The 26,296-nt window shown below is 57.7% G+C and overlaps 3 protein-coding genes across 8 annotated transcripts; 2 read left to right on the top strand and 1 right to left on the bottom strand.

The window, feature by feature from the left end:
* The first annotated feature begins 3,978 nt into the window (after positions 1 to 3,978).
* Positions 3,979 to 8,313, top strand: CLDN6 (claudin 6). The gene is made up of 2 exons (XM_067565708.1): positions 3,979 to 4,059; positions 7,120 to 8,313. Exon 2 carries the CDS (start codon positions 7,138 to 7,140, stop codon positions 7,780 to 7,782), a length of 645 nt encoding a protein of 214 aa, XP_067421809.1. The 5' UTR covers positions 3,979 to 4,059; positions 7,120 to 7,137; the 3' UTR covers positions 7,783 to 8,313.
* A 1,656-nt stretch (positions 8,314 to 9,969) lies between these two features.
* Positions 9,970 to 12,577, bottom strand: LOC137164779 (claudin-9-like). Its single transcript, XM_067565726.1, has one exon. It carries the CDS (start codon positions 11,985 to 11,987, stop codon positions 11,337 to 11,339), a length of 651 nt encoding a protein of 216 aa, XP_067421827.1. The 5' UTR covers positions 11,988 to 12,577; the 3' UTR covers positions 9,970 to 11,336.
* Positions 12,578 to 18,743: 6,166 nt separating this feature from the next.
* Positions 18,744 to 26,054, top strand: GREP1 (glycine rich extracellular protein 1). Of its 6 annotated transcripts, none has more exons than XM_067565720.1 (17): positions 18,744 to 18,838; positions 19,605 to 19,664; positions 19,988 to 20,035; positions 20,352 to 20,396; positions 20,733 to 20,789; positions 21,058 to 21,087; positions 21,663 to 21,701; positions 22,010 to 22,039; positions 22,582 to 22,629; positions 22,732 to 22,791; positions 22,869 to 22,928; positions 23,054 to 23,137; positions 23,368 to 23,424; positions 23,998 to 24,060; positions 24,180 to 24,245; positions 24,453 to 24,506; positions 25,002 to 26,054. In XM_067565720.1, the coding sequence occupies exons 1-17, from the start codon at positions 18,757 to 18,759 to the stop codon at positions 25,025 to 25,027; spliced, it is 909 nt and encodes a 302-aa protein (XP_067421821.1). In that variant the 5' UTR covers positions 18,744 to 18,756; the 3' UTR covers positions 25,028 to 26,054. The 6 variants fall into 6 exon arrangements, with proteins under 6 accessions (XP_067421821.1, XP_067421820.1, XP_067421824.1 ...); XM_067565719.1 differs by having other exon boundaries at positions 23,051 to 23,137; XM_067565723.1 differs by lacking the exon at positions 19,988 to 20,035 and having other exon boundaries at positions 23,051 to 23,137.
* Positions 26,055 to 26,296: the final 242 nt, after the last annotated feature.

The following is a 26,296-nucleotide window of genomic DNA, read 5'->3' as shown; positions in this document are numbered from 1 at the left end:
AAGCACTGCGATGTGAACAAACCCACAGCGATCAGTGTGGATGCAAGCAGCCATGGCCTAGGTGGCATCTTGTTGCAACCAGATGGCTGTGAGTAGGAGCCTGCTGCATTTTGCTCTCGCACACTCCCAGAAGCAGATTGAAAAGGAGTGCCTGGCACTTCCACAGCTATCTGTGTGGACTGGATTTGTTTACACTGATAACAGACCATAAACTGCTTGTAACCTTCGTTAATGGGAAAGATCTGAATCAAGCACGGCTGAGATGCCAATGTCCATTGCTAAGGTTGATACGATTTAACTCAATTGCTAAGTATGTTCCTCAGCAAAATCTGGTAGCAGCAGACACACTTTCAGGGAGCCCAGCATTGCCCTCACTACCCATGAGCTTGAAGATGATGTAAAGGCATCCGCAGATGCTGTGGACACATACAGACCAGTGTCAGGAACGAGACTACTCCAGCTATGGAAAGCACCCTTGACTGACACGCCACTTCAGGAAGTTCTAAGTTACATTTGGGGTGGCTGGCCCACAGGTCTAAAGGCCACTAAAGGCTAGTCTACACTTAAAAGTTACAGGGATACAGTTGTATCGGTCCTTGCTCTTCCAAGTTACAGATCAACATCAACAGAGGCTACTGGATGGAGTCCAGCACAGCTCCAGATGGGAAGAGAATTCAGGACTAATGTTCCGACTTTGGAAAATAAACTATCTCCAAAGAAGATATCCTGAACAGAGCAGCCAAATCAGATTAAAAGAGCCTGTGCCATCACTCAGTGAAAGAATGGCTGAGTCTAGAACCTGGTGACCATGTTCACATGAAATTGGGTGGAGAAAAAGGCTGGATGACTACAGCTCTTGGGAAGAAAAAGAAGCCAGTGCCCAGATTATATGCAGTCAAGAGTGACAGTGGAGAGTTGAACAGAAACCGTCCACGTCCAGTTTGTTCCTCAGAAAGCACAATCAGCAGAGCAAACTCCGCGTGGGGCGGATGCAGAGGAAGGAGAAGACTCAAGGACTCAGTTGTTGCAGCTAATGGCCAGCCAGACAACCAGGTCGTTACGTGTTTGGGTAATTAGCAAACCAGGACGATTCAGAGACATTGAACTGACTGAGCTGCACTAAAGTTCAAAGGCAGCGTGACGGTGTAAATACTGGAAATGGTGGAAATGCAGAACTTAAAGGGGGGGACAGAATGGAATGTTAAACCGTTAGACAGAAAATGTGGGCGAGGTATTTCCCCCACCTGGCCTCTCTAATGTCCTGGGACCCACATGGCTTCAACCCTCACTGCGTACGACAGTGTATTTTACCGTTCGGGCGCTAGATGGCCTGACGGCAAAATACCTTATTTAAACACACTGCAACCGTACTGGGCGGAGCATTAAAGGATCTGATGAAGAATGCAGCTGGGCTGTATAAGGAAGCTCTGTGGCCAGACTAGATCTGGTACAGGAGAATGACAGGAATTATAGTTCACTTGGCCCACGAGCTAACTGGAAATACACTGAGTCCTGGGGTGTGGATCGAGGGGGATAGTGTAGGAACTACATTTCCCAGCATGCTATGGGCTGCAGTCTGTTGTGTTGTGGGAGCTTTAGTCCAGGAGCTCCCTGCGGCTGCACAGATTTCCTTCTGTGGCAGGAGGGCTGTCCCTTGAACATGAAACCTGGTTGCTGTTGGATTTGTTCCACTCCTCCTCCCATTTCTGGCAACTCTCATTGGACTCAGATACCTGGCGAACCATGGGGAGGAAAACACTCTGGGAGAAAAACTGGAACCTCACCCCCAGTCACCCTCTCCTTCCAATCACTTCCCTTCATTCACCCAAAGATCCCCGTACCCACAAATAGACCCCCTATCTTCTCATGCTGCTGTAGTGGAGATGGTGCCTTTAAGGGCTGAGCTTCCCAATCAAAGAGTCCAGGTTGGGCACTGCACAGCCAGTTGGAAACAGGTACAGAATACATGAAAGCTCTTGCAATGATTGTATGCACTGAGGCCTAGATATCAGAGGTATTTAGTGACACCTGCATATAAGGATCTGGGCCCGAGAGATTACCAGGCTACCAAGAGCCGGGAGAATCAGGGATATTTTGGTTCACTAGCAATTTTGAAATATTGGGAACAAAGTTGTGTCAGGTGGTACCATAAATGAAAATTTTCAGCGAATCAAAAAGTCAAAAAAGTTTCTTTTGGGGTTAAATGAAATGTTTTTTTTGTCAATTCTGAGATTTTCAAAACGTTTTGGGATTTTATTTCTAAATAAAATGAAAGGAAATATTGAACCGAAAAATCATGTTAAATCAAAACAAACAAACAACCCATCAACATGTTTCCTTTTTGATTTCCAGCTTTTCAAAAATGTTTCTGGATGGTTTTAAAATAAAATTACAGGACATTTTTAAATGAAAAGTGGTTGCAAATTAAAAAAAAAAAAATCAAAATGTTTTCTTGGGAGTTTTTATATGTTTCTGAAGTTTTCAGTAAAGTTACAGGAAATTTCCAAATGAAAAATGGTTGCAATAATATTTAATAATAATAATAATGTTTTCATTAGACTGAGATTTTGAAAATGTTTTTGATTTTTTTAAAAATAAAATTATAGGACATTTTGAACGATAAAATCATTTTGAACTCAAAAACCAAATTCTTTTGCTTTGATTCCTGACGTTTTGGGATTTTTTTTCAAATAATATTACAGGGCATTTTGAACCAAAAAGGAATTTTGAACAGAAATATGGAGATTAATCCCCCCTCCCTCCCCATAATTCTGAGCTTTCTAAATGTTTTGGGGTTCTTTTAAAAAATAAAGTTACAGGAAGTACTGAAAGGCGAAGACGTTTTTAACTAAAATAACCTAGAGTCACAGATTCTCAGCCTAGACAGGACCCCAGGATCGCCTGACTGGATCTGAATGAATTCCTCCTTGAAGCAGAAAAGTGCATCCAGAAAAACATCCCGTCTTGGGATAAAAACTGACTGTGATGGAGAATCCACCACAGCCATGGCTACTGAAGGGACACTCCAGGGTTGTTATTATAGGGTCACTCCAGGGCTAGGGGATCTCAGACTTCTGTAAGACCTGTCCCCCCACTCACCTATCAGTTCTCCTTCCGCTGCCCCTTCTGGCCACGGAGGGGTGCTGTTGGTCTGGGTCTCCTATAGAACCAACGGGCTGGTACCTTGACCTATGGGAGGCAAGAAGGAACTGGGACAGAGCCAGGACTCTTGGGTTCTCTGCCCAGCTCTGGGAGGGGAGTGGGATCTAGTGACTCAGAAGAGAGGGGGACTGGGAGCCAGGACTCCTGGGCTCTACCTCCCTCCTGGAATGAACCCCCCCCCCCCCATTGCTCCCTTCCCTCCCGCTCGGATACCCGCGTTCCTGAGACCCGCTTATTGCGGGCACTGGATGGGGCATGAAACCGGTGATGAAATTCACCAGAAACTGAAGTGAAACTGACCAGACCGTGACTCAACGTGAGAGCAAAAAAGGGAAGTGACAGAAAATAGAACCCAGGAGCCCAGCCCCCCCCCTGCTCTAACCACCAGCCACCACTCCCCTCCTAGAACTGGGGAGAGAACCTAGGAGTCCTGGGTCCCAGCCCCCTGCTCTAACCACTAGACCCCACTCTCCTCCCAGAGACATGAAGAGAACCCAGGAGTCCTGGCTCCCAAGCCCCCCTGCTCTAACCAATACTAGACTCCACTCCCCTAGCCTACCAGAGGCAGGGGAGAGGAGAGAACCCAGGAGTCCGGGCTCCCCTCCCCCAAGCTGCTGGCGCAGGCAGTGCTTAGTTGGAGCCAGTTGTAGAGGGGCGTGGGGGGAGGGCATTATCCGTCCAGAGCTAAGTGGATGTACGGAGTGAGTTTCACCTGGGGGTGATGTCACCGGGAGAGGGAGGGGACTGGGCGGCGGGGGAGGGGGTCGGACGGTATTTAACCCCCCAGGGGAGCAGCCCATGACCAATCCATATACCTCTGCCAGCCTGCAGCGCGGAGCCCGTGTGCTGGGGCTGGGGGAGCTGCACCTGGGAGGGAGAGTTATTACAGACAGACAGGTGAGTGATTGCGGGGGCTGGGAGCCGGTCTCCTGGGTTCTCCCCTCTGCCTCTGGTCTTCTAGGGGAGTGGGGTCTAGTGGTTAGAGTGGGGGGGAAGGGGCTGGGAGCCAGGACTCCTGGGTTCTATCCCCAGCTCTGGGAAGGGGGGGGCTGGGAGTCAGGATTCCTGGGTTCTACTCTGATCTCTGCCCCCTCCTCCCCCACTATCTTCCCCCTGCACTCTGCCTCAGTTTCCCCTACATAAAGCAGGGCCAAATCGCCCTGTCCGGGACTCTTGAGCCAGCGCTGCTGTGGAACTATTGGGTACAGAACTGTGGGCTAGTGCCTGGGCTAGCAAATGCCTTCTTTCCCCCGTGCCGAGCCCAGCCCCACGTGGGAGGTGGCGGTGGGACAAAGGGGCCGATCTCGGGGGTTGGGTCCAGGGCTGGCTGGGAGGGGATTGCGCTGGTCCCCCTCCCCCCTCCTCTGTTTCATCTGAAACCGGCTCCCCGAGGGGGGGGGAGAGTTTCACAGAAACCTGCCGACAATGGGGACGGGGGAGGGTCTTTGTCCTGCAGACTGCCTGCGGGGCAGTGGGGGAGGGGGCGGGATCATTACTGGTCGGACTGGGAGGCCGGACAGCATCTGATTTATCTCCCCCCACGACACACACACACACCTGGGTCTGGGCTGGAGCCTGTTAATTCGTCCTCAGCCCGGCTGGTCCCGATCCGCGCTAGGGGAAGCGCTTTGGAAAGGATCTGGTGCAGAGCTCTCCTTTCAAGGGGCCGTGGGACAGCCGGCTTGGAACAAATGCGGAGAGAACCCAGGAGTCTGGGCGCCCAGCTCCCCCTTCCCTCCCAGAGCCTGGGAAGGAACCCAGGAGTCCTAGCTCCCGGGGGTTCTGGCTGCCCTCCTGAAGGGGTCCTGACCTCTCACACCAGCCCCCTTGCTGGTTCTGCTCTCCAGCTCTGCACCATGGAGGATACTGTTGCTACCTAAAAGCTGGGTTTGTCCCTTTCATCCACTGGGTAACGTGGAGGTAATGGGGGGCTAACCCAGCCTGCCCTGGGTGGGGCTGAGAGGTTTCCCCCATCCGCCCCCGGGGGGACAGCCGAGACACGCAGTGGGGAGCTCATTTGTGCCAGGTGCTCATCCCCAGCGGGAGGTGCTGGTCCCCGGGCTGGCGACGGTTGCTCAATCGCTGAGGATCCCAGCCCCCCAGGAAGGGGGAGGCGACCCTGGGTGAGCTCTCCCCTCCCACACCCCACTGAGTCACAGGTATGTGCGGGAGGAGGGGGCTGGCTGAGTTTTGGGCCCTGAAGAGTTTCTGCTTCAGCTAATTCAGGGTCCGGCTCCCGGCTGTTGGGTGGGAATCCAGGCTAGTGCGGCTCAGGTTGGGGCAGCCCTAGAGAGCCGATGACCTGGAGGGGAGGGAACCAGGGTGGAATCGGGGCAGTGGGAGATGCCCCATCAAGCTCTGGGGCAAGATGGTTCTCCCCGCCCCCCTCCCCAGTAAAGCCGGACAGGGCCCAACCCTGCCCACAGAGGCAGCCGGTTGAGATGCCAAGTTTGGAAGGGAAATTGCCACCTGGGGCTGGAGGAGGGGAGAGTCACTGAGCAATGGCTGTGACAGGCCAAGCCCCAAAGGGGAACTGAGCAAAGGAGAAACAGCCGGGGTTAGCAATGTTGCCTTACGATGCCACCAGCACACCCCCCAAACCCTTCTCTCAGGATTACTAGCACAGTGATTTGGGGAGGAAACCAGGAAATCTTGCACCCTTTCAGTTGGGGTAAGCCCCCTCTTGTGGGACATGAGAGGGGGGGTGGCTGGGATGACCATGCCCTGGGTAGGGATGGGTTAACTGAGGCAGTTGCAGATCTCAGGGGTGTGCCACCGTTCCTCACTGACCCAGCTGAAGCTGGTTCTGAAAGTCCCTCAACTTCCACTTCCCACCGGGGCCCCAGCCTAAATACCTGTGGATGAGATTCCGCTGGTATCCCACTCCAGTCCCCTGCTTCCACTGGGGGGGGCATCTGGCCCCACTGGGGCAAACCCCTCCTGCTGGCAAACTCGTCCTGCCTCTTGTTTGGCCAAAACCAATCTCCACAGCCTTGACCTCGCCGGCCTGGTGTTGAATCCATTTGTATTCCGGGAAGGGGGTGGGCACAACTGATTCCCCGGGACAACTAATGGAAAAACAGGGATGGATGTGAGGGTCGCAGAGGGAACCGGAAGGGGACATGGAGCAGAGGACCCCAGACAGTGCCCACTGCTCCTGGAAGGCTAGGGAGCCAGCAGATGTGGCCCAGAGGAACTCTGCCCCGATACGCGAATGGACGGAGGAATGGATGGAAGTAGGCCCCACAGTCCCAGAGTGCCCCTCCCCCACCCAGCCAACCTCCTCTCCCTGGTCTTGTAGATGGCCACTTTGGCCAGGGCTAGAGGAGGTCCTGTGACTTTGTGGGGCCACAGTTGGGGTGTGTGTAGAGGAACAGGTGCAGGGAAAAGTGCAGCCAGAACCTCAGCAGGAAGTTCTGGGGGAGCCGGAACAGGGGCTGCAGCCTGGCGCACTCAAGGTAGACGTGCACCAACGTCTCCCTCATGCTGCAGAAGGAGCAGGTGTTGGGGCGAGGGGTGATGTCCCCAGCGGGCCATGGGGTCAAGGTGGAATAGAGACTGGCCCACCAGGGGTCCTCTCCCTCCATAGGTGGTATCAGGTCCCGCCACTTGGTGTCACAAGGGCGAGGAAATGGAGGGTGTGGCGCATGTGTGTACAGATGGGCCCTTGGTGTGATTTGGAAACGGACTGGCTGCAAGTTGCGCAGCTGGTTCTGTGTGTGGAGGGTGGCCGGGGAGGGGCTCATGGGGTGGGGGCCTGATGAAAAGCTCTGGAGGGCTAGGACTTGGGAGAGTGGGGGGGGAGGGGGGAGCCTGGTATTAGAGGGAAGGAGGTCTGTGGGAGCCTTGCCGGGGCTGGAAGATGCTGAGCTGCGGGGCGAAGCTGGGGGTGTCCCCCTGAGCTGGGTGGAGGAATGGCAGTAACCGCAGGGCTCTGCTTACATTCTCTCTCCGCAGGCAACTTGTCACCCGATCATGGCCTCGGCGGGTCTCCAGATCTTGGGCATGGCGCTGTCTGTGGTGGGCTGGCTGGGCTCCATCATCTCCTGCGCCCTGCCCATGTGGAAGGTGACAGCCTTCATCGGGAACAACATCGTGGTGGCGCAGACCATCTGGGAGGGGCTGTGGATGAACTGCATCGTGCAGAGCACGGGCCAGATGCAGTGCAAGGTCTATGACTCCATGCTGGCCCTGCCCCAGGACCTGCAGGCCGCCCGCGCCCTCATGGTCATCTCGGTGCTGCTGGCCGTGCTGGCCTTGCTGGTGGGCATCGTGGGTGCCAAGTGCACCAACTGCGTGGAGGACGAAGGCTCCAAGGCGCGGATCGTGATCGCCTCTGGCGCCGTCTTCGTGGTCTCCGGCATCCTCTGTCTCATCCCCGTCTGCTGGTCGGCCAATGCCATCATCCGGGATTTCTACAACCCGCTGGTGGTGGAGGCCCAGAAGCGGGAGCTGGGGGCGGCACTCTACTTGGGCTGGGCTGCTGCGGCCCTGCTGGTGCTGGGGGGCGGCCTCCTCTGCTGCTCCTGCCCCGAGAAGAGCACCCATTACAGCGCCCGTTACACGGCTGCCGCTGCCTCCCAGCCCCGCAGTGACTACCCCAGCAAGAACTACGTCTGAGGGGCCGGTGGCCTGGCGGGGCGGAAGGAGGCTCCTCGGGGCAGAGCCGGACGCTGTGTCCACCCATGCAGCATAGAGGGAACGCAGACGCTAAGTGCCTTGACCATTAGCAGGGGTGGGAGCGTCCCCTTCGCTTCTGGACTCCTTCCACGCTGCCGTGCTCCTCGACCCATGTGGTCCGATGTCCTGCCCCAGTCCCGCTGTCTGTCCCCTCACAGGTGTGGTCTCTGGCCCCAGACCAGCACCTCCCCAGTTCTGTTCTCCCCTCCCTAGGCCACGGCCGAGACTGTCTTCTGATGCCGCCCAACTTGGGGCCTCCAGAAAGCGCTGGAAGTTAGAGGGTTCTCTTTTGGGGGGGCTGAATAAAGCCCACCCCCAGTCTAGCCTTTGTGTCTAGAGGAGGGTGGAAATTGTCACCTCTTAGTTTTACTCTTTGCATGTGTCCTTTTACATAGTCCTTAAAGTTTTTTTTTATAGCGTCGGCTTGTTTTTATATATGACAAATAAAGGATCTTAAAGTTTTGTTACATAGCAACGGCTTTGTTTGATCACTGAAGGGGGGGTCTGTCTCAGAGCCCCCGGCATGGGATAAAATGGGGGTGCTGAGAAATCAGTGTTTGCCTGACACCCCCTGCCTCCCTATCTAGCCATTTGTACTTAAATTCATCTTGCTTTCCACTCCAGGTGTTACCTCTGGGGCGCAGCGGTTTCCGTCCATCCAAGGACGGTCTGAAATGGGTGGCTGGTAACTCAGAGGGTGGCCCCAGGAAGTGGCACAGATGCCACCCCCTCCCCTGAGACCAAGATGTGGGGGGAGGGGTCATGCCAGTTGCTGCCCAGACAGGGCAGCAGGTTGCTAACTAAGAGTAGGGTGGGGGGGGGAGGAATGGTCTGAAGAATTGGAGGGGTGGGGGTTGAATTGTATCCCAGGCCATGGTGAGGATTTTAACCTCCAAATACTGTGGCGGGCAGTTCCACAGGTTACCAAGGTATGCTGTCAAACCAATTGCAGGCTGCTAAAGAAGGGTATTGGTACAGCAGGGCCTGAATTTGCCCAGGGATATCAGGGCTTGGCAGGTGGGGGGAGGGGGGAGCTAGCCAATACTGCTGTGGCACTAGGGGCCCCATGCTGTGCAGGCGCTGGGCGGGGGGGGGGGCACTGTACCTGGGCAGTTACCTGCCTGTTCCACCCCAGAGGTGTCTGCCTCCTGGCCACTGAGAATGGGGTTGGCTTGAGGGAGGCTGGAGCGAAGGGTGGGGGGTGCAGAGTGGGGGATGTAATGCAGTAGCCATTTCCCTGCTCCACTGCAAGGCTGCCTGGAACAGAGGAATCCCTGCCCCTAGGTTGCATAGAAGTGCTCCCTTGTCCTGCTGTGGGGGGAGGGGGCTTTGAAGGGGGTCAGCATGTGGGGCAGCAGGGACTGGTATGTGGGGTTCCCCTGCCTGTGGCTATTGGGGTGCAATGACTGACTCTCCCTGTTGACTGAATCCCCCCCCCCCGGGGCAGCGGCTGTGGGGCCATAGCTCACTCTACTGGTGCCAGCCGCCACCGGCTGGAGGGAGGATTTGGCTGGCACAGGAATGTGCTGGTGCCCGTCCAGCTCGTGGGAGAGAGGCCGGGTGGGCTGCCAGCCAGGGAAGTAACCGTACTAAAAGGCCCCTCTGAGCCAGCCTGTATTCGGAGGTGGTGCCCCACAGCGGGGAAAGGTCCCATCTCCCATTCCCTGCCCTCCTCTTCCCTCCCAGCCAGCCAGGGGCAGTAGTGAGGGGAATTCTGGGCCTGCAGCTGGGTATTTTCACTCCCCTGCTATGAGGCCAAGGGACCCCTCCCCCAATCTTCTGCTGGGAATAGGGGCTGGATAGAAAGAGTGGGGAGGGGGGCATACACCACCCCCCCAAACACTCCCCTGCCCTACCCATCTACCCCTCCAAAGACCAGACCGAGTGCCCCACACCTCAGCTCCCACCTCTCTAGGAGAGTGGGGGCATTCTCCTCCTGCTTCCCCCTCCCCCCAGCCGTGCCCCCAGCTCAACCCCTTCCCCTATTCACCCATAAGCCACACCCCAAATTTAATTTCCTACCATAAGCCATGCCCCAAACCACCTTTTCCCTCCCAAGCCACACCCCTGACTCATCCTTCCCCCACCCAAAATGAGACGCAGGAGGCAAGGACTGTGTGAGAGTGTGGTCCTTTTATCTTCAAAATACCCCCTAAAGATGGGCTGAGCCCCCTCCCTGGGGGGGGGGGGGTCAGGAAATGGAGGTTCAGCATCCCTTGAAAAGAACCTGCTTTGGGATCATCAGACCGGCTCCCTGTGAACCCCCAAATCCCACCCGGCAATGACGTTGGGAGTCCTAGCCCTAGTGGGAGGTGACCGTGATAATCTGGGGTAGCCTGGATCTGGCTAGGGGGCACCCCTAGGCTGGGTTGGGGGGGTCCTAGGCAGTCTGTGTTCAAGGGGTGGGTTAGCAACATCTCAGTCCAGGGAGCTGGGACAATTATTAACCCTGGAGCAAACAAAGCCGGGATGAGGTCCAGCCGGGCTCCATGGGGTCACAGATCCCTGGCCAATGCCCTCCAACCTCCCACAGCCCCCATCTGTCCTCCGTTCATTTGGTCTCTCGCTCGGGCTCCACTGCCCTCTGGGCTTCAGCCACTTCTTCCTTCCTTCCTTGGCATAGTTTATCTTTCCCACCTCTCCTTTGTCCGTCGTTCCTCCGTTCGCTGGCTCCACCTGTGGCTCCTTTCTTCTGTCGCTGGTTTACTTGTCCAACCTTCCTTTCCTTTGTCCGCAGGCTCGCTTGCGCTCTCTGCCCCTCTTCTATTAACTTCTTCCATTTGTTTCCGCACCCCTTCCTTCAGTCCTTCCGTCACTCAGCCCTTCTCTCACTCTTTTATTCGTTTTCTCAGTCACTCCCTGCTTCCTGTATCCAGTCGCTCGTGCACACATCCATGCGTTCGCTCCCTTGTTTCTCCGGGCACTCTTCTCCGTTCGTTTGCGTTCTCGCTCTTGCTCTCATTCCTTCGGCCACGCTTTTGTTCACTCATTTCCTTTATTCACGCTCCGTCATTTCCTCTGTTCATTCATCCACTTGTCTGTTATTCATTCCCTCCTTCATTCATTCACTTCCCCAGCCACTCGTTCGTTTGACTCTCCACTCCCTCGTCCTGTTCTCCGTTCATCTCTTCCCACATTCACTCATTCTCTGCCTCGTTTATTCATTCACTCATCCATTTGCTCATTCCCTCGTTCCTCTGTCTGCACGTTCATCCCTTCATTTCCTCTTTTGGGTACTCGTTCGTTCACTCATTTACTCATTTATTCACTCGCTCCCTTGTTCAGAGTCATTCTGTTCTTTCTCTCCTTCCTTCATCTGTTCGTTCATCCTCTCATCCACACACCCGTTCATTCCCTCCCTCATTCATTCGTTTATTCGTGCATTCCATCATTCACTCTGTTTGCACATTCATCTGTTCCTTCATTCACTCATTCATCTCTTCACCCACGTGCTCGCTCACCCATTCAGTCCCTCCTCTGCGCCCTTGTTCCCCTCACACGTAGTCCCTCTTGTCGACCCCACTGCCCACCCCTGACCTCCCGGCTGCTGCGTACCCGACCCGGGGCGGGTATCTCTCGGGGCGGGGTGGGCAGGAGCAGCAGAGGAGGCTGCCCCCCAGCACCAGCAGGGCCGCAGCAGCCCACCCCACGTACAGTGCTGCCCCCAGCTCCCGCTTCAGTGCCTCGGCCACCAGCGGGTTGTAGAAATCCCGGATGATGGTGTTGGCCGACCAGCAGACGGGGATGAGACAGAGGACACCGGAGACCACGAAGACCGCGCCAGAGGTGATCACGATCCGCGCCTTGGAGCCTTCGTCCTCCACGCAGTTGGTGCACTTGGCACCCACGATGCCCACCAACAAGGCCAGCACGGCCAGTAGCACTGAGATGACCATGAGGGCGCGGGCGGCCTGCAGGTCCTGAGGCAGGGCCAGCATGGAGTCATAGACCTTGCACTGCATCTGGCCCGTGCTCTGCACGATGCAGTTCATCCACAGCCCCTCCCAGATGGTCTGCGCCACCACGATGTTGTTCCCGATGAAGGCTGTCACCTTCCACATGGGCAGGGCGCAGGAGATGATGGAGCCCAACCAGCCCACCACAGACAGCGCCATGCCCAAGATCTCCAGCCCTGCGGAAGCCATTGCTGGAGGAGAAGGAAGCCAAGAGGAGCGAAGCAGGGATCTTAGTGGGGAGGCGAGGGCGTCTTAGCAGGGAGAGAAGCCCAGGAAATAATTCTGTGCGGGGAACGGCTGGAGACACAAAGCCAAGGAAGGCGGTAGTGGAGAGACGAGGCCAGAAGACAGTTATTCGTGGGATCAGCTGCGGGGTACGAGCCCAGAAAACAGATCCCTACGGGAGGTGCACAGATATGAAGTCCGGAGATGGTTCCCTTTGTGGGATATGGCTCTGGGAGGCGGATCCTGATGGAATCAGCTGGGGAGATGCATCCAGGAGATGGGTCCTGATGAACCAGCCGGGGAGACGTGACTGAGAGATAGATCTGGATAGAGCCAGTCAGGGAGACGCGTCTGGGAGACGGATCCTGATGGGAGCAGCCGGGGAGACGTGTCTGGGAAACGGATCGTGATGGAACCAGCCGAGGAGATGGATTCTGATGGGACCAGCTGCGGAGACAGGACCAGCAGCGCCAGCGTCTCTCTCCACAGCACCTCCACCCGAGAGGCTGAGGGTCTTGTTTATAACCACGGTTGGCTCCCTCCCTGCTGTCACCCGCTTTCCCTGGACGGATCCTGTGTGCTGGGGAGGCGGGGTGGGTATATGAGGCCTCGACAGGTGAGTGGGCGGGACAGGGGGAGGTGTGGGAGGGCAACAGGATCTCCATGGCGACAAAGGCACGAGGAGTGGTGGTGAATAAATTATTTTGTTAGTTTGTCCCTGGACACTGCCCTCCCCCACGCTGGAGGAGGCAGGGGGGCGAGTCACTGGCATCTTGTTCCTCCAGGCCATGGGAAAACAGAGGCTATAACAAACATGCGCAGGCCTGGCTGCGGCAATTCACTTCCAGAGACTGCTGCATGGAGACGGCTGAGACGGGACGGCTCTGGGGTGGGGTAGCTGGAGAACAGCCGTACCATGAGGGTCCCTAGCCCCGCGCCAGGGTGCTGGGGTCAGAAGGAAGGCCGGCTAACGGGATTCCTGTGTCTCTTTAGCAACCTGTCAGCTCCCCAGGCTGATAAGGGGGGCTGAGCACACAGGGCTCAGACCTGCTGATAAGAAGCTAACCACAAAGCAAACAGCCGGGGACTCCATACAGGAGGCCCCAGGCGGGGACTGGCTGGTTCAGGGGGGTGGGGAATGGGACACGGGGCCTCTCCCCTTTAGGGGGCGCTATCTCCGATCCAGCCCCAGGGCAGGGACTGGCTAGCTCAGGGGGGTAACATGAAACCGCCAAGCCTAGGCAAAGGAGGGGAAGGGAAACCGCCACTGGTGGCTGCTTTTCTAGGTCATTGCTACGTGTGAGCAGGGCCTATGCCGATGCAGCTGGCAGATAGGAGCCCGTTGCCAGGGGAACAGTCGGCCGGGAGACGGGGGGGCACCTGGGAACAGAGCAGGCAGGGAGCTCTCACCTGCTATCAGGTATCCCCCCCACCCTGGACCCCCCAGCACACCTGCAGGTGTGCAGCACCGCCACCATGTGGCCAATGTGGGAACAACTGCATCCAACCCAACCCAACCTGCAGACCCCGCTGGCCCAGCCCTGGCCTGCCCCCTGCCGCATGCCCATGTCTCTGTGGGTGGCTGCCCTGTGCATAGCTCTGATGTTATCCTGAGGCCTCCCACACCGGGGGGGGGGGGGGGACAGGACGGATGGGGCCACCTGTTAACAGGCCTATTCCTCTGAGGACGGGCCTGCGAGTCGGGAGTGAGGGGCACCGGCAGGGCTGGGGTGGGGGGGGACCAGGGCGGGCAGAGCAGGGGCTGCGGGTAGGGAGTGAGGCACACCGGCAGGGCTGTGTTGTTCGTTTGGTGTCTGGCGCCCTCTCGTGGCCATTCCCATGCTAGGTGCAAATTGGCTGTGCTGAGTGGGGGGGGCAGGCTCTGTGTGGGTCGGGGAGTCTCCTGGGCTGTTAGCAGTGCAGGGGCCATGACACACAGCAGGGGGCAGGCTGCCCCCCCCAACACACACATCCATGGTCCAGCTCTACCCCCTCACAGCACAGGTCGCTGGACAGAGAAATCCACGGGGTGCCCATGGTCTGGGGTACCTTCAATGCCAGGGTCTCCGACCTGGGGAATGAGGGGGGGACCCCATGTGATACAGGAGTAAACAATCCTGCCCAGCCCCCTCAGCCCCTGCCAGCCTGACCCTGGGCCCCCCCTTCCCCAGCTCTGCTGGTGCCCCTCACTCCCGACACGCAGCCCCCTGCCCCCCAGCTCTGCCGGCGTCCCTCACTGCTGAAACTGCAGCCCACTGCTCCTGCAGCTCTGCTGGTGCCCCTCACTCTTGACCTGCAGCCCCCTGCTAGCCCAGTCCTGCACCCCCGCCCTCCACATTGCCGAGGCCTAGGGAGTATAGGAGGCTAACTCCCCGCTAGCGCCCCCTTGTGTCTGTCTCCTGTGTGGCGCCCCCTGTGGACGGCAGCTCCGAGGGTCTCTCTTTATGTGACTCTAAATTCCTCCCCTCCAGGATCTCAGCCTCCCAAGCGGCCGGTGTCCACGGTGCCCCTCGTTGTCCAGGAAGTGCCCGCTCCCCTCTCCCGTCTGGCCAGGGTCCGAACTCCTCTTCTGCTCTCCCCCACCACAGGGAATCTGCAGATTGCATCCCTGCCTCCCCCTTCTCCCCTGGGCTCCCACTGCTGTGTCCCCTCTTCACTTACCCCGGCCCACCCTTCAGCGTGAACCCTTCCACCGCCCGGGTGGGGCAGCCACACTGTGACACAGCTCAAAGGAGTCAGCGGAACTACCCACTACAGAATCAGCCCAGATTCAGGGGGACCGAAAAGAAAGATCAAAACTCCCCTGTGTCCTGACGTCAGAGTAATAAGGGGCAGAGGACAGCGGAGCAGATGGGTCCCCCACGACACTGGATCTTTCCCAACCCCCCTCCATTCCCCCAGCTGGGAGTAAAACATGGGAGGCAAATAGTGTCCTTGGGATCGGCAAAGCCAGGGTCACTCCCTCTCTCCCTTTCCCCCACAGGGGAAATTTGGCTGTGGGTCCTGGAACCGAAGAGGGCACTTATGGTGCCTGGCCTTGGGACAGTGCCTGGGAGATCTGGGGGGTGTGCGGAAATCTAGCGTTTTAGGATATGTTAGAATTCAAGGGCTGGGAGCCAGGACTCCTGGGTTCTCTCCCTGGCTCTGGGAGGGGCGTGGGGTCTAGGGGTTAGAGCAGGTGGGGGGCTGTCTCTCTCTCACCCCATTTGTACCCTCCATGTCTCTATCCATACCCCCGCCCCCGTCTGTCTACCCAGGGACTAGGATTAGTTGAGGCTGGGATTAGACTCAGCAACAGCCCGTGACTTGGTTCCCCACGGACGGGATTAGACAGTCCCCCACCAGAGCCATGGGGCAGGACCCCAGGGGTGATGGTGAGCGGGGTGATTTGTCATCACCCACACCCTGGCGGCAGCCCAGCGACCCCACAGCTTCAATAACACCCCCAGCGCCCCTGCATTCTAGCCTGGACCTTGGCCAGCCGATTTCCTTCCCTCCCTTTCTTCCTACAACAAAGACATCAAAGGCCCTGGCAGGAGAACAAAGGGGCTTGAAGGTTCCCCCCCCCACACACACTTGCACCCTCCCAGATTCCTCCCTCCAACTCCCCCCTGCCCTGCCCTGTCCTCGAGCAAATGGGCCAGCGCAGCTTCATCCCACAAAGGCTGGTGCTGGAGCCAGGAGCCAGGGAAATGTTCTGGATGAGCCCTGGTTCTCCTGCCCCAAGGAACCACCCAAAGTCAATATAACCCAGGGGCTCGGTGCAGAGCCGGAGAGGGGCCGTGATCAGCCTGGAGAGCTTAACCCCTTGTGGGTGCAGGTCGGGAGCGAGGGGACACTGGCAGAGCTGGCGGAGGGGAGAGCCCAGGGCTGGGCTAGCAGGGGCTGTGGGTCAGGAGTTAGGGGTACTGGTAGAGCTGGGCTGGGGGAGGAGGGAGCCCAGGGCTGGCTGAGCAGGGGCTGTGGGCTGGGGGGCAGTGGCAGCCCAGCCATGGGCAGAACAGACAAACGGCCTGTGCTGCCAGACAGGGCGTGGTGGCGGAGTCTCCGGCCAAGGGACACTTCCTTTCCCTTCAGCATCATGGGCCCCTTCTAGGGTCCTGAATCCCAGATGGTCCTGATCCGGGAACCCGAGGGCCCACTCCAGCCTCCCAGCCAGCAGAGGCAGGGGAAATGGACCCAGACACTGATAGAGCAGGATTCCTGGGTTTGTTCGTGGGAAGGGGAGTGGGGGTTAGCCAGTTAGAGCAGAGGGGATGAGAGTCAGGACTCCTGGGTTCTCTCCAGCTGCCATTCCTCATAGCCCCCCGGTGTAAAATACTGCAGGGCAGTGTTTGAAAGGAGGGCCTGTGAGTTATGGGGCAGGGGGTCACCTGGGGTCACCCCTGCGGGCTCTCCCCTCACAGACAGCCAAAGAGGCTGATGGGAAAGGCAAATAGTCGCTGGGTGGGGAGAATTTGGCAGGGGACTGTGATGTCTGGGGCTGGGGGTCAGTTGGAGGGAAGGGGGGTCAGGGGCAGATGGGAGGTATGTGTCAGGAGAGGGAAAGAAAGAGAGAGCAGTGTGATGAGAGGGTGGGGGCAGGGCTAGGAGCCAGGACTCCTGGGTTCTGTCTCCGGCTCTGGAAGGGGAGTGGGGTCTAGTTGTTTAGCTTGAGGAAGGTTGGGGAGGCAGGACTCCTGGATCCCTTGGTCACAGTTTGTTCCCCTCATCCCCAGCTCCAGGAGTCAGGCATTTCCCAGCCTTTGTACGGCTGGGGACAAAAAGGGGAGACGTGTCCCCTACCCCTGCGCTCTGCCAGGGCACCTTCCCATGTGACACTCCCTGTCAGCGCTGCGTTTGCCCTCCCCACACCGACCCCCCAGCGCCCCCAGCCCCAATTCCCCACCCTGCAGATGCAGGCACCAAGAATGTGCCGGTGACTGGTGAGAGCCCCAGAGATCTACACAGTGGGTACCGTGCCCCTAGTGGTCCCTGCCCCATATCCCAGCCTGGTGCTAGGGGCACTGTGCTGTAGCTGGCCCCTCCAGCAGGGGGCAGAGCAGTGCACATACCCACTGCCCCACACACACCAATTCTCTCCCTCCCTCCCTCCCTCCATTTCCCTTCCAGCCTAAAAGAGGTCCCCGCTTAAGGCAGGCCCTGGGGGTCAGTCCCCCATGGCCCCCCCGCCACATCCCCCCTGCCTAGCCCTGTCCCTGTCTCTTCAGACAGCGCCGGGTCACGCTCATTGCTCAGCTGGCGGGACGGGTGTTTGCCAACCGCAGGGATCCATGTTTTACAGGGCCGGGCCGGGGGCCCAGCATTTATCTTGGACGGCGACGACAGATGGAGCAAACGACTGCAGCTTTATGGGTTCCTCTGAGGGGCGCGCGCCGTCGCTAGCTTCCAGCAAGGCAGCCAGCTGCCAGGGCACCGCTGCGAGGAAGCCCACAGCACCGGAGGCCTGGAACAATTCTCTACAGCAAGAGGCTGAGGCTGTCCCAGCCCCGGGCTCCCCCACCCCTCCAACTCTGCCAATGCCCCTCACTCCCGACCCGCAGCCCCACTCCCACACTGCAGAGTCTGAAGTGAGACACGATCACACAATCATACACCCCATTTTTGACAAGCGACAGTTAACAGGGTGTGTCTGTGTATGAGGGAGGGCACGTGTGTGTGTGTGTGCACGCACATAGCTGTGTTATGTGACTGTTTGCAATTGTGGGCCTGCCTGTGGGGTGTGAATGTGTGTATCATTGTATCGGCACAGGGGATGTGTCACGGAGGATCACTGTGTGGTGTAAAATGAGAGCCCCATGGCACCTTAAAGACTAACACATTTATTTGGGCAGAAGCCCACGTCATCAGATGCGTGTGTATTGTGTGTATGCATCACTATGTGTTGCTGTGTGTGTGTCTGTATGGGTGGAGGGGCTGTGGGGATGTGTGTTTGTGTGGATCATTGTGTGTCTATAGAGGTGTGTGTCTCTCTATGGTTGTGCGTACCTGTATCAGTGTATGTATGTGGGAATCAGTGTGTGTGTGTCTACGTGCCTAAGTGTGTGTGTGTGGTACATGGTGTGTGTGTGTGTGTGGTTTGATGCGTGTGTGTGGGGTATATCACTAAGTATGTCTATAGGGGTGGTAAGCGTGTGTGGACCAGTGTGTGTGTGTGGCTCAGTGTAGCTGTGTGTATCGGTGTCTGTAGATGTGGATCGAGATGTGTGTGGATATCAGAGAGTGCCTGGATCACTATGTGTATATCACAGTGTGCATGTGTGTGTAGCAGTGTGCCAGTGTATCACTGTGAATGTATCACTGTCTGTGTGTGCATGTCAATGTGTATCATTACAAGTGCATCACTGTGTGTATATCAGTGTGTGTGTATCACTGCAAATGTATTACTGTTTGTATATGTCATAGTGGACTGTGTGGGTGTGTGAATCACTGTGTGTGTGTGTATCCATGGTGTGTGTGTATTACTGAGAGTGTATCACTGTGTGTGTGTATTGTGTGTGTCACTGTTCGTGTGTATATATCACTGTGAGTGTATCAGTTTGTGTGTGTATATCGTGTGTGTGTCCGCGTATGTGTGTCTCCCACAGTCATTCCACTCCCCCCTCTTCGCAGGTGCTCCCCTGTCCAGGCAGAGGGTCGCTGGGGGCGGGGCCAGGGGCAGAGCCGGGCCGCTGGGGGCGGGGCGGTGAGTACATAGAGGGCCGGGGCTTGGAGGACTGGAGCTCACATCGCCATGGGGCTGGGGACCCGGCACGATGGGCTGCCTTTGCTGCTGCTGCTGCTGCTGTGCCTGGCCAGGGGCAGCCTGCAGGGGGGTGAGCACCGGGGCGGGGGGCCTGGGATTGGGGGTTGGGCTGCCTCATATGATTGCACTGCCCCTGTGGGCTGGAGGTCCTGGGGGGCAGAGGCAACACTCAGGGGCAGCTCTACAGTCTGGGGGTGGGGGGCTAGTCCTTGGCAGGGGGGTGAGAAACTAAGATGGGGATACAATTAGGGACGAGGTGGGATTGATTCCCCTCCCAGAGCCAGGGAGAGAACCCAGGAGTCCTGGCTTGGTTAACAGTGTCCCAGTTCAGTTGTTGCCAGCCATGCAAGTGCTCCTGAGAGACCCCATCCCTGCCCACCCAGCCCCTGGCACTGGGGTCCCAGCCCATGAGGTGGGGGGTGATGTGACTGGACAGCCCCCTGCCAGCCCAGGACAGGGATGGGCACCAGAGGAACCAGACGGGCGTGTGAGGCTGGGAGCCAGGACGCCTGGGTTCTCTCCTTGGCTCTCGGAGGGGAGTGCTGTCCAGTGGTTAGACCAGGATGCCTGGGTTCTATCTGCTGCCCTGAAGGTGCTCCCAACCCCCTCATCTCTCCTGGGTCCCTGCCCCAAAGTGCCTCCCTCTGCCAGAGACACTAGCCCCCCACCCCAGACTTCCAGGCACCCTCGACCCACAGTCTCCCCATACCTCTCAGGAGTCCCAGTCCCACGGTGTCCCCTGATCACCCTGGACCCCGGCCTCCGATGTGCTTCTCTAGGGATACCCCATATTTGGCAGCTCCCTTATAACTCCCCTTTCTCTACCTGCCTCCCAGGAGTGAAACCGCAGGCAAACGGCGCCCTAGCGCATCTCTACTTCCCTTCGCTGATCCGGGGTAAGTGGTGCCCCCAGCTGGACACCAGGGGGACCCCAGGGCACCGCAGCAGCGGGAGGTGTTCCTGAATGGGCAGGCCGTAACACCAGAGGGAGGAGAAGGGGCACAGTGGGGGGACAGACAGAGAGAACGATCAATGGTGTGTTCAGGGCTGGATGAGGGTGCAGAGGGGGATAGAGGGATGGATGAATGGAGGCAAGCGGTCCCTGGCAGGACAGGTGGGGGAGCTGGACCCAGTGTTCTCGGGGAAGGGGGGAGTACTCTCCCAGCAGGGGGGCATAGGGGCTGGCTCACCCCATGCGCTATCTGGGTTGCACGTGCAGGGGGAATTCAACTTGGAGCTGGACTGGGACCAGCCGGAGCTAAGGCAGGTGAGTGACACCCAGACCCCATCCCTTCCAGATCCAGGGATAGAACCCAGGAGTCCTGGCTCCCAGCTCCCTCTGCTCCAACCACTAGATCCCATTTTCCTGGTAGAGCTGGGGATAGAACCCAGGAGTCCTGGGTCTCAACCCCCTGCTATAACCCACTAGACCCCACTCTCCTCCCAGAGCTGGGGAGAGAACCCAGGAATCCTGGCTCTCAGCCCCGCCCTGCTCTAACCCACTAGCCCCCACTCCCCCGTAGGGAACAACAACGGTGCGTCTGCTGCATCCTTCGACCCTCACCTTTGTTCCTTCCTTCCAGGACCATACCCCATCTATGGACCCCAAGGACTGCAGCTAGGAGTGGGTGAGCCCTGGGCGCGGCGCGGTGGGGACGAGGCTAGGAGTAGAAGTTGCTGGGTTGTTTGGGTGCTGCCCATGGTGGTCGTGACATCTGGTCTCAGCTCCTTCCCAAACTGGGCTGGCTGGGAGCAGAGACCGGAGGGGTGGGACCCCAGAATACGTATCCACCAGCCATCAGACCCCGCATCTCTGAGATCCTTCTAGATCCGTCCCGCCCAGGGCAGAGACGTGGCCACCTCCTTCCACGAGTGTTTGTTCCCCCGGCAGAGAGGGGGACACTTTGCCCTTTGCCCCCCGCCCTCCGCCCCCGGCTAACCCCTCACCTCTTCATTCCCTGCAGGAGCTCAAAATGGGTTTGGAGCAGGACCGGGTATCGGGGTAAAGCCGGGCAAAGCAGGTGAGTGGGGATCATCCACCTCCCCTGAGGGCAAAGGCTCCTTTCTCTGCCCACCTTGGTGGGGGTGAATCCTGGACCTGCTGGGCATAGAAATACTGTAGTCCTCTCTGGAGACTGTGGGGCTAAAGGAGAATCCCTGTTAGCTCGGAGCACTATAGGGCACCTGACACACACACAGCCCCGATCTTCTCCAGCAGGGTGCAAGCACTGCGCTTTCTTTCACACACACATGTCTGGCTCTAACCCCTCTCTCCTTCTTTCTGCACAGGCTATAGGGTCCCCACTGGTTACGGTGCAGGTAGGAACACCCCCATCGCCCCATACCAATTTGGGGAGGAACCCCCTCTGCAATCTTCATTGCCCCAGGGTCCCAAGCCCAGACGACAAAGGGCTGGGATTCAGGCATGTGGGAGAATTCCCAGTTTTCTTCCACCAGCTGACCTGCATCCAAAGCACAGCGGTTTGGAGCAGGCTGGACGCAGGAGCCCCTGCTTTCCCGGCAGAGCAGAGGGAGTCGTCATTTCATGCCCGCCCCCTCATGCAATCACACAACTAAACAACATCCCAGAGCACCACAGACAAAGGGGAACCCCATCCACCCCCAGCCTGCCCCATCAACTGACTGTTGCAGGGAGAATGCCCACAGTGATCCTTGTGGATGGCGGGGAGAACTGAGGCACAGGGTTGGGGTCAGCCAGTATAGAACCCAGGAGTTCTGGCTCCCAGCCCCCTGGCTCTAACCTTCTAGACCCACTCCCCTCCCAGAGCAAAAGCATGGAACCCAGGAGTCCTGGTTCCCAGCCCCCACGATCTAACCACTAGACCTCACTCCCCTCCCAGAGTCCTCATAGATTTTCATTATTCTTTCTCTAGGATTAGGTGTTTACCCCCAGGGTGCAAAACAAAAGCCAGGTGAGTGTAAACAAAAAGGGGCTGTGGGTCGAGATTGAGGGACACCGGAAGAGCTGGGAGGGCAGAGCTAGGCGTCATGAGTGAGTGGTAGTGGCAGATCTGGGGAAGGGTGGGGCTGGGTTAGCAGGGGGCTGTGGGTTGGGAGGGAAGGGCACTGGCAGAGCTGGGCGGGGTGCCCCCGGCCAGGTTAGCAGGGTCTGTGGATCGGATTTGAGGGGCGGGCATTGCTGGGGGGGGCAGGGCTGGGCTAGCAAGAGGCTGTGGGTCAGGACTGAGGAGCACCCCTATGCCCTGTGTGTCTATTCCAGGGTACTCTCGTGCTGCACTGCCCCTGGGAGGTGAGTCGGACTCTATTGCCCCTCACATTTCCACACCCCCTCCAATTGCCCCTTCTCAGGAGCAGTCAGTCCCTGGCCTCTCTGCTTTTCCTTCCCAGCAGGCCTTGAGGGTGGGTGGCAAAGGCCCAAAAGCAGGCTACACCCCCATGTTCCCCCCCTCCCAGTCTGTGCTCCTGCCCCAGAATCTCCCTCCCTTTCCATGTGCCCCCGCAAGCTGTGTCCTTCACCCCTCCACCAACTGTTTCTTCATCTTTTCCTTTCTAGAGATCCCAGCTCTGCCACAAGAGACCCCTTGGGGAGGGCCTGGCTGGCCATACTCCTCCAGCCCCCTGGGGGAACAGGAGCTCATTGGGCTGGGGGAGCCTTGAAAGGGATTTAGTTAGCCACCCGCCCCCCGAGGTCCCCACCCCCCGCTGCCCATCCCTCCACCACTACTCTCCCCCTCCCCTGCTCCGGATGATCACCTTCCCAGCCCCTCCCAAGCATCAAAGCCAGATTCTTCAGAGGTCTAGGTTGGTCTCATTCTGGGTTCTCGCCCACAGGTTATGGGGCAGGACCCAGAGCTGGCAGCTATCCCACAGCTCAACAAGGTAAGAGGAATAAGTTAAGCACAGCGCCCCCAGCTGGGAGAGACTGGGGCTGGAGCAGTGCACCCCAGTCTGCAACTGATCTGGATTCTCCTTGCTCGGCAGGATATCCAGCAGTAGGCGGGGGGTACTTAGTCAATGGAGCACAGCCGGGATACGGGAACGGTAAGGGGACCCCAAATTACACCCTCTTCCCCCACAGACCCGGGCTGAGCCTGTCTGATTTTCCATCTCTCTTCTAGGCTATGGTGCAGGAGGGAATGGTTACCCTGGGGCCGGGCTCCCGTCAGGATATGGCAACGGTGTGTCCCACTGAGGGGTACCAGCAGAGCTGGGGTGGAGCCCAGGGCAGGGCTCGCAGGGGGCTGTGGGTTGGGAGGGAGGGGCCCTGGCCAAGCTAACTGCCTTATTTCATATCCCCCAGCAGGCCTGGGCCAGCTCCCATATAACGGGCAGCCCCAACAGGCCATGCCCACAGGTCTGGGGGGAAACTACGGCGCTGGGAAATACGGTAGGTCTGGGTACGGGCTCCGGGCTCATGTGTGGGGCTGGAACTCGTCCAGAGGGTTGTTATACAGGGGATTGTAGGGGGCTGTCATCTCACCAGAGGTTTCATTTGGGGCACAGGGTTCTGTGCAATGCCACCCAATATCTTAGCCCCCCAGCCCCGTGCAGGGAGGTGGGGGGCAGGGATGCTCCCCTGCTGATCAACTCCACTTCCACCATTGTTTCCTCCCCCAGGTGGCACAGGGCAGCTGATGTATGGGGCACAGCCCGCTGGGCCCAGTGCACTGGATGGTAAGAAATGGAAAGAGGCTGCCCGGATACCTGTGTTCTCCCTGCCCGCTCGGCCATCTGGCTGCATGGGCAGAGCTCTGCGTAGATACAAAATTTGTATCTGCATCCCATCTGCGACCCACAAAACTTGTCCATGGATATCTGTGGATTTGCAGGGCTCTACTAACAGCTCCGCAGGTCACCCTGCACCAGTGACACAGGGCTATCAAGCTCCCCCCCCCCAGCCCCAACCATCCCCCACTTCTCCCCAGAGACCTCCTGGCCCGCCACCCGCTCTGCCCCCGCCATACCTCCTTCCCCGTTCTGGGCACGGGGGTACATCCTGGGCCGTTGGGTGCAGCCGCTCTGTTCGGGAGAGGGCGTGCTGCAGAGCCCTGCGCGCATACAAAATTTGTATCCACATCCAAGCCGCAAAAATGGTCTGTAGATACAAAAAGGACATCTGTGGATTTGCGCGGCGCTATGTATGGGTTCCCATTCCCAGTGGGTCAGGTTGCCCCCAGGCCTTGGTCCCCATGCCCGGGGTTCAAAGCCGCTTTCCTGTGCTAATTTCCTCTTCCACCCCCATTGCAGGCAATGGGAACGGACCGGGATATGTGAACGGAGGGGACCTGCAGGCTAACGGACTGGCTGCTGGTAAGATGCCCCCATCATAGCATCCATTGCTAGGACCAGAGTAGTCAGGTCCTCACCCCATAGCAAGCGCTTCTGCCCCCTCCCCACAGCGTCCCCACTAATCCTTGTCTCTGTTGCAGGGGGATACGGGCCACTCACAGCAGGGCAAGCTCCCACGGGTTATGGACTAACTCCAGCGGCATACGGTAGGCTGGTGGGGCGGGGCCATGTTCACATTGTATCCTATTATCTGGTGCATATGAGTCACACTGCCCCTAGTGGATGCAACCAAAACTGCTCTGGTGTGTGTCCTATGCCCTCTAGTGTTGTCCATGGAGAGTGATTCTCCTTTGGGTAGCAGAGACCAGGATGGCCTGTGACCCCAGTTCTCATCTGCTCTCACCCCTTTCTAGGAGGCAAGGAGTCCAAGTATGGCCTGAATGGCTTTCTGGGGAATGGATATAAAGGTAAGAATTGGGGAAGATGTGTGTATCGGTGAAGTGGGAATCTTGGAGATGGGGAAGAGGTGTTACTCTCGAAGGGGGTTATCTGCGGGGGGGGGGGGTGGTAGTTTAAAGGAACCAAATCTCTGCATTTTGGCTAAGGGACTGCCACAGGAGGTATCTGCCTGCAAATATCACAGCAGCGTGAACGTTAGAGAAGTGTGAACCTCAGGAGGGTTATTTAGGGGCAGGTGGTGCAGCAGCGGGTATGATATATAATTATATGACCCATGTGGAAATCCATGCCCTGTTCTTTAGTGAAAGGGGAGGCGCAGGCTATGGGAGAGAATTACTGTCTATCAGAGAGAGAGAGAGAGAGAGAGAGAGAGAGAGAGAGAGAGTGTGTGTGTGTGTGTGTGTGTGTGTGTGTGTGTGTGGACACACCAGCCTCCACTCACCCTTGGAGATGTGCCATTCCCTCCTCCTGAAGCTCTGACCCCATGCCTCTTTTTATGCCAGGTCACTGCCCTCCCGGGAAGTGCTGAGTGCTAGACCTTCACCTGGGGAATTCCATGCCACAAGATGGCATGAGACTGCAGCTTCTGGTGCTAAAAAAACAAATAATTTCTCCTGATATTCTGTCTCCTCTCTCTTTCTTTTTTGTTTTTTTGTTTTTGGTCTCTTTATTTTTCATTGCTAGATGCTTTTTAAAGGAAAAACAAATGGTGACTGTAAATTTAACTTGTTTTTTGGAAAGCAAGGCTGTGACCTTTCTGGTGACCCCTGACCCCCCCTTCCTCTTTGGTCTTGGCCAGTGAGGTGAAAGGGGTTTTAAGGGTAGGTCAATATAGGAATATGGGATGTTCGAAGGGGTGTGAGTTAGTTGTTAACTCTCCTTCATTGGACAGGCAGAGAACATTTGTATCTGGAGACTGGGATGTGGGAGTGTTTGTAATAAAGATCCCTCACAAAGCTTATGTCTCAAGGTATGTGTGTCTGGGGGCTCCTGTTGTGTTGGGCTGCTGCACAGACAGTGATGGACGTATTTTCTCAGGCTCTCTGCAGACTCAGGCAGTGTCACTGTATGTGTTACACTCAGGGCAGTTCACACCTCTCCCAGCAACCAGGTCAGGCTCTCTGCAGACAGAGGCAGATGTTGGTTCTCCTCCAGTCATGTTTCGAAGCTTTTCTTTGCCATCACAGCAGCTAGAGTCTTCATTATTTTTTAAACTAAAGCTGAGACTCTAGGGAATGAGGGGGTGGGGCTATCTGGGCCACCATGGCTAATCCAACGCCCACCCCCTCAGACGGGGGGAGATGTTAGTTTATTTTCTCTGGAGAATCTGACCTATTGGAGGCATCCCCTGCCCCGAACCAAATGTGGGGCCTGGGTTTTCAGCCCCCTACAGCCAAGCCACCCGTGGGGTTTGTCTTCTCCCCTTCCCAGCCTGCTGGCCTGCCCAGTGGGGGACTGGGTTTGGGGCCCCCTGGGGTTGTGCTATGGGGAGGCTCTGGAGGGTGGGGGCAGGGCTGGTTATGGAGGCTGCCCCCATCCCCCTAGGGGAGCAGTTTGAGGTGGGGGAGGGGAACCACTAACCCCTCCCCGTGGGGGGTGGCGGGGGCGGGAGGACGGTTGGCCATATTTTGGTTCCCCCAGTGCATTGTGGGCGGGGACGTCAGTGACGTCACTTGACCGCGCTCGCCCTTTCCGCGCCGAGCCAGAGTGGGCGGGGCGCACGAGCGAGGAGGCGGGGCCATCCCGGCCGCTCTCGCCTCGGATTGGCTAACGAGGTGTTGGCGGGCGGGGAAGCGGT

Source organism: Emydura macquarii, unplaced genomic scaffold, assembly GCF_026122565.2.
Source record: "Emydura macquarii macquarii isolate MOO-44397 ecotype Brisbane River unplaced genomic scaffold, CSIRO-AGI_Emac_v2 contig_2696, whole genome shotgun sequence".
In the NCBI taxonomy this organism is placed as follows: domain Eukaryota; kingdom Metazoa; phylum Chordata; order Testudines; family Chelidae; genus Emydura; species Emydura macquarii.
The sequence above is the reverse complement of the archived record's forward strand: the minus strand, read 5'-3'. Positions and strand labels throughout refer to the sequence as shown.

What these genes read in the sequence shown, in the direction of transcription:
- CLDN6 (XM_067565708.1), top strand. Translation starts at nt 7,138, where the DNA reads ATGGCCTCGGCGGGTCTCCAGATCTTGGGCATGGCGCTGTCTGTGGTG.
- LOC137164779 (XM_067565726.1), bottom strand. Translation starts at nt 11,987, where the DNA reads ATGGCTTCCGCAGGGCTGGAGATCTTGGGCATGGCGCTGTCTGTGGTG.
- GREP1 (XM_067565719.1), top strand. Translation starts at nt 18,757, where the DNA reads ATGGGGCTGGGGACCCGGCACGATGGGCTGCCTTTGCTGCTGCTGCTG. An exon ending in CTTCCCTTCGCTGATCCGGG is followed by an intron (nt 19,665 to 19,987) that starts GTAAGTGGTGCC and finishes TTGCACGTGCAG; the next exon opens with GGGGAATTCAACTTGGAGCT. An exon ending in GGCTAACGGACTGGCTGCTG is followed by an intron (nt 24,061 to 24,179) that starts GTAAGATGCCCC and finishes TCTCTGTTGCAG; the next exon opens with GGGGATACGGGCCACTCACA.